At 45.7% G+C, this 6,024-nt stretch overlaps 1 protein-coding gene across 1 annotated transcript; it reads right to left on the bottom strand.

Annotated features, from left to right (window-relative positions):
• Positions 1–2,929: 2,929 nt before the first annotated feature.
• On the bottom strand, positions 2,930–3,874 carry LOC120400927 (olfactory receptor 52K1-like). Its single transcript, XM_039530272.1, has one exon. It carries the CDS (start codon positions 3,872–3,874, stop codon positions 2,930–2,932), a length of 945 nt encoding a protein of 314 aa, XP_039386206.1.
• Positions 3,875–6,024: the final 2,150 nt, after the last annotated feature.

The raw sequence follows: 6,024 nt of genomic DNA on the forward strand, positions 1-6,024 counted from the left end.
CATGATCACATGTCACTGCAAGACTTCATTGCCCACTTGCCAGCACACACATATACAGGAAGACTTACAGGTAAAACAGAGCCATCTGCAGTCAATTATCCTGGTTAATGGGAGTCATCAAGATTCCAAACCACTATTAATGGCCCACACTTTGCATAACTACAATAGGCCCTCAAAGTTATATTTCATATTTCTAGTTTCAGATACAAGAGTGGTACATTTATACAAATAGGATGATCACACTCAGTAGATTATAAGCTTTGTAATGATACACAGAAAGACCTCCGTCAGATACAAGACAACTGGTGGGAGAGCAACGCCAAAGAAATTGAGCACTATCCTGAGACTCACAACTCAAAGATGTTCTTCAGTGCTATTAAGACTGTCTATGGACCTTCTAAACCAAGGACCACCCCATTGTTCTCATCAGACAACACAACGCTGATTAAAGATAAAGAAGGCATCAACGAAAGATGGCGAGAACACTTTAGCAACCTTCTCAATAGACCATCAACCGTGAATAATAATGTCTTCAATGAAATTCCACAACAACCTGCTCTGACAGATCTTGACTTTCCGCCCACTATAGATGAGATTAAGAAAGCTGTTAGCCAGATGAGTTCAGGAAAAGCTCCTGGAAAAGATGGGATACCAGCAGAGATATACAAAGCAGCAGGTCCAGCAGCACTAGCAGCGTTCCACAGCGTGAACATCAGCATCTGGGAGGATGAAAACATACCACAGGACCTCCGCGACGCTACTATTGTCTCTCTTTCTCCGTTGGTGGGAAGATCATTGCCCGCATCATCTTGAAACGCCTAATAGCCAGTATTTCCGAGGCAAATCTACCTGAAAGTCAATGTGGTTTCCGACCTGGCCGGAGCACAGTCGACATGGTGTTTGCTTTCAGACCAATACAAGAGAAGTGCATTGAACAGACTATGCACCTGTATGCTGTCTTCATAGATCTGACAAAGGCTTTTGATACCATCAACAGGGAAGCCCTTTGGACCATTCTAACACGACTTGCCTGCCCAAGAAAATTTGTCCAGGTTATAAGCCTTTTTCATGACAGGCGAAGTATTGTCTGCTGGAGCCACATCAGCCCCCTTCAACATCACCAATGACGTGAAACAAGGATGTGTTCTCGCTCCTGTCCTATTTAACCTGTTCTTTGCATGCGTCCTTAACCATGCAATGAAAGATCTGGACCGAGGTATATACTTGAAATACCGGCACGATGGTTCACTTTTTGACCTCCGTCGCCTGAATGCAAAGACTAAGACAGTGCAGAAACTCCTTCTTGAGGCACTCTTTGCCGACGACTGTGCCTTCATGGCTCACACTGAAAATGATCTTCAGCACATTGTAAACAAGTTTGCTGAGGCCTCGCAATTCTTCGGACTAACTATCAGCCTCGGAAAGACAGAAGTTCTTCACCAACCTGCACCTGGATCAAATGCTTCTGTCCCGAGTATCTCCATTGACGGCACTCAGCTTAAAGTAGTGGAGAACTTTAAATACCTGGGTAGTGTCATATCTAGTGATGGATCACTGGATAATGAGATCAACGCATGAATATCCAAAGCAAGCCAGGCACTTGGCTGTCTGCGTGTCAAAGTTTTAAACCACCACAACATCCGGATGTCAACAAAACTGCTTGTGTACAGAGCTGTTGTTCTCTCAACTCTTTTGTACGGGTGTGAAACATGGACACTATATAGGCGTCACATCAAGCAGCTCGAAGCATTCCACATGCGCCGCCTCCACAACATCATGAAGATCCGCTGGCAAGACAAAGTGCCCAAACTCGAGGTCCTCAGGAGAGCCCAGATGACAAGCATCGAAATGATGATCATGAAGTCACAGCTATGTTGGACCGGTCATGTCAGCCGCATGGATGCCAACAGAATCCCCTGCCAGCTTCTCTATGGTGAGCTCTCCCAGGGCATCCGGCATATAGGTCGTCCACGAAAACGTTACAAGGACACCATCAAAGCCAATCTGCAGTACAGCAGTATCAAACCCAGAGACCTTGAGGACGCTGCCAGTGACAGAACACAGTGGCGTGCAGCAGTCAGAAATAGCTGCATCGCCTTTGAGGCAGGCCGCTGCCGGTGTCTACAAGAGGCACGCGAATGATGTCACAGAGCACCAGCAGCGCACAACCCACTGACCCCGAACATCCCATGCACCATCTGCAGCAAAATGTGCACCGCTAGAATTGGCTTGTATAGTCATCAGAGAGCACACCATGAGACCAACAATAGATGATCTGCACAGATTTGTCATCATCAGATCGATGGACTATCAAGAGAGAGAGAATGATACCTTACAAGGGACCTTTTGCATGAAGCATATTTATATTCCCACTCATTAGCATATTTTCATAAAATCATATAGAATGCGTCACAATTAGGAAAACCTTTTCAGTAGGAGGGTGGTGAAGCACTGGAATGGGTTCCCTAGGAGGTGATGAAATCTCCTTCCTTAGAGGTTTTTAAAGGGCAGGCTTGACAAAGCCCTGGCTGGGATGATTTAGTTGGGGTTGGTCCTGCTTTGAGCAGAGGGTTGGACTAGATACCTCCTGAGGTCCCTTCCAACCCTGATATTCTATGATTTTATGACAGGGGTGGGAGTTTTGGGGGGGAGGAGAAGATGTAAACAGGGTCAGAGCCTTGGCAGAAGATGTGGGGCAAGGGATGGGATTTTGGGACTCCAGTTACCAGCAATTAGAGAGGTGGCTGCCCACTGAATCGTACATGGCCTGATTCCCCAGTTTGTCATGCTGACCCAGCACAGTACGGTCTAGAAAGGATTTCATGTCTTTTTGACTGTCCGGTAAGTTTTCAGGAAGGGGCCCAGCACTGCGTCACCTGACAGCTCTGCATGGAGCTCGGTCTGAGAGCCAGAGCACCAGGAGAAAACTTTACATCCCTTTATGACTAAGTAGCCGTAGCAGCCTGTCCCGGATCTGTTTGGTCCTCACCCCATAGATGATGGGGTGTAGCATGGGGGGCACCAGCAGGTACGCATTGGCCATCAGCACGTGGAAATGTAGGGCCACATTGTGGCCAAACCGGTGCATGAGGGCGGAGAAGACAGATGGGATGTAAGTGGATAAAATGACACAGAGGTGGGAGCCACAGGTCCCAAAAGTCTTGAGCCGGGCGTCCTTTGTGGGGAGGCTGAAGATGGCCCTGAGGATCTGGATATAGGCCACGGCGATAAAAAACACATCCAGACCAGTGACCATGAATCCCACAGAGATGCTGTAGTTACTACTGATGCGGATGTCAGCACAGGCCAGCTTCACCACGGCCATGTGCTCACAGTACGAGTGGGGGATGAAGTTGGTTCTACAATATGGCCACCGCCTCGCCAGGAAGGAAAGGGCAGTACAAGTATGCCACTGCAGCACCACGGCCAGGCCGATCTTCGCCACCACGGGGTTTGTGAGGGTGGTGGAATGTCTCAGGGGATGGCAGATGGCCACGTAGCGATCCAAAGACATGGCCACAAGGATCCCAGAGTCCATCACTAAGAAGCAGCCAACGAAGTACATCTGGGTGAGGCAGGCACTGAAATTGATCTCCCTGGAATTGAACCAGAAGATGCTCAGCGTTTTGGGCAGGGTGGATGTAGACAGGACCAGGTCACTGATGGCCAGCATGCAGAGGAAATAGTACATGGGCTTATGGAGGTTCGGCTCCCTCTTCACAATGAACAGGATGGTGAAGTTCCCCAAGACGGCTATGGCGTACATGGCGGAGAAGGGGATGGAGATCCAGACATGGGCCATCTCCAGGCCAGGAATGCCCAGCAGGATGAAAGTGGGGGGGTTAGTGAAATCGGTTGTGTTGGAATCTGACATGGAGTAGGGGAGAAGGTGTCCAAGTCTGAGGCAGAACGGTGTCTTCTACATGTACCGTATGTTCCTCAGACTTCCTGTATGTGCCCAGGCTCTAGGGTGATGGTCGCAGTACAAATGCCTAGAGAGAGAGACAATGTTAGCATGAGACACTGCATGCACAACTGGAGGCTGTTCTCATGGGTGACGCAGATTGGTCTTTCTCCACACACTGAAAAATGACATTTTCGTTATTCAAAGAAAAATGTCGTCGTGTGGGAAACCTTAATAGGCACCAGCAGGAAACGTGAGTGTGGATACTGGTTATCCCTCATCATTCCTTAATGCAATGAAAGCCAGGCTAGAGAGGCCATGCTGTAGAGAGTTCTCCATTCACCCGATTGTAAAAAAAAATAAGAAGCTTTGCCAAGACATGTGCCAGGGAGAAACATCTCAACTAGAACACACCTCAGGGATGGAGAATAACCTGCTCTGGAGATGTGCTTAGTTTTGGTCATCCTGTCTCTAAAAAGGATACAGCATTATAAAGGGGATTTCTGAGACAGGCTATAAGAATGGGGAAGGCTGCCATATGCCGACAGACTGATAATTCTGGGACTGTTTAGTTTAGAGAAAAGACAAAGAAGGGGCAGTTGACAGAGGAGAGGAATATAAAGAAAAGAACTGATTACATTCAACTGGACAAAGAGAGAACAGTTCCCAGCCAGTAATATCTATAGACACAGTGTTCCATAAGGGCTAATTCAGAAGAAAATTACCAAGAAAACTGACTAGGAGGAAAATATTAGGCAGAAAAATGGGACTGAAGCTTGGGAATCCTTTAAGAAGAGTTTATTCGATAGCTAAAAAGTCACGATTCCACAGTCAAGGAGGTGGAGAACTTTGGCTAAAAACCCAGTTCAGTGGCAAAGTGAAGGCAGCAATTATGTGGGGAAAAACAATATATGCAAATGGGGATAAAGGGAAAATAGATAGCAAGCAATACAAATTGGAAGATGTTTAAATTGATTGGGGACATTAAAGATATCAGGGAAATATCCATGCTTGGCAGGGCTAAGGATAACAAAAAAGGAGGTTATTAAGTATATTAAGAACAAAAGAAATCCTAGAAAGGGTTTAGGCCAATCCCTAGAGGGAGAAAGATGGAAGAATTCCACGCTTGTTGTATAAAATGTAGATGTGTTGCTGTGACGTTATGACTGTGATATAATATCTCATCGAAAGATGACAGGAACAGAAAGAGTTAATTAACTCATAGACTGACCTGACCCATGGGTGAACCTTAAGGACAGGTTAGGAAGATATGTAAATGACTAGAGCTTTGAAATGCAAGTCGGCATTGTTAGAGGTAGACGGGGAGATGTTTGCTCAGGTCTTGTGATGGCAGCAAACAAGTCTTGTCTATTGCTATAGTTTTAATTCAAAGATCAAAAAAAGGAATATTAACATTTATAATGATACTTGAGTAAAATAGTATTATTGTCTCTGTGTCTCTTTGAAGGTTGTGCTAACCTCTATCTGAACTGTTTAATGGGTAAATTACTCTGTGCTAATTGCCAGGATGTTTGGGAGAAGGAGTTGAGCCTATTGTTTTCTCAGGCCGAAAGGCTGCTGGAAATGTATAAGAAGCCTGGGACACGATCCTTCTTCATCTCAGATCTGCTTTGGGTTTCAAGAGGGAGAAACCTTAAGCCATAAGGATTGAGATCCCCAGTCATTGACTGGAGCCACCCTGAATATGGACATTGGACTATAACCTATGGACTATTTCTAAAAGGACTTTTGGCAACTACAAGCTCATCTCTGCTGTGTATCTGAACCTCAAGAATTGAATTCAAGTCTGTCTGTAGATTAATCTTTTAACCAACACTCTCTATCTTTTCTTTTTAATAAATTTTAGCTTAGTTAATAAGAATTGGCTATAGCGTGTATTTTGGGTAAGATCTAAGTTATAATTGGACCTGGATATGTGGCTGATCCTTTGGGATTGGAAGAACCTTTTCTTTTATATGATGAAGTAAGATTCTCAGGAATCATCATCATATCTGACAGGTGTGTCTGGACGGAGGCCTGAGGCTGGGCACTTTAAGGGAACTGCGTGGTTTGGACTTCTAAGTGACCAGTAAGGTACTGTAGAAGCTGTTTTGTGCTGG

The sequence above is a fragment of the Mauremys reevesii genome, linkage group 1 (genome assembly GCF_016161935.1).
Source record: "Mauremys reevesii isolate NIE-2019 linkage group 1, ASM1616193v1, whole genome shotgun sequence".
In the NCBI taxonomy this organism is placed as follows: Eukaryota; Metazoa; Chordata; order Testudines; family Geoemydidae; genus Mauremys; species Mauremys reevesii.

What these genes read in the sequence shown, in the direction of transcription:
- LOC120400927 (XM_039530272.1), bottom strand. Translation starts at nt 3,874, where the DNA reads ATGTCAGATTCCAACACAACCGATTTCACTAACCCCCCCACTTTCATC.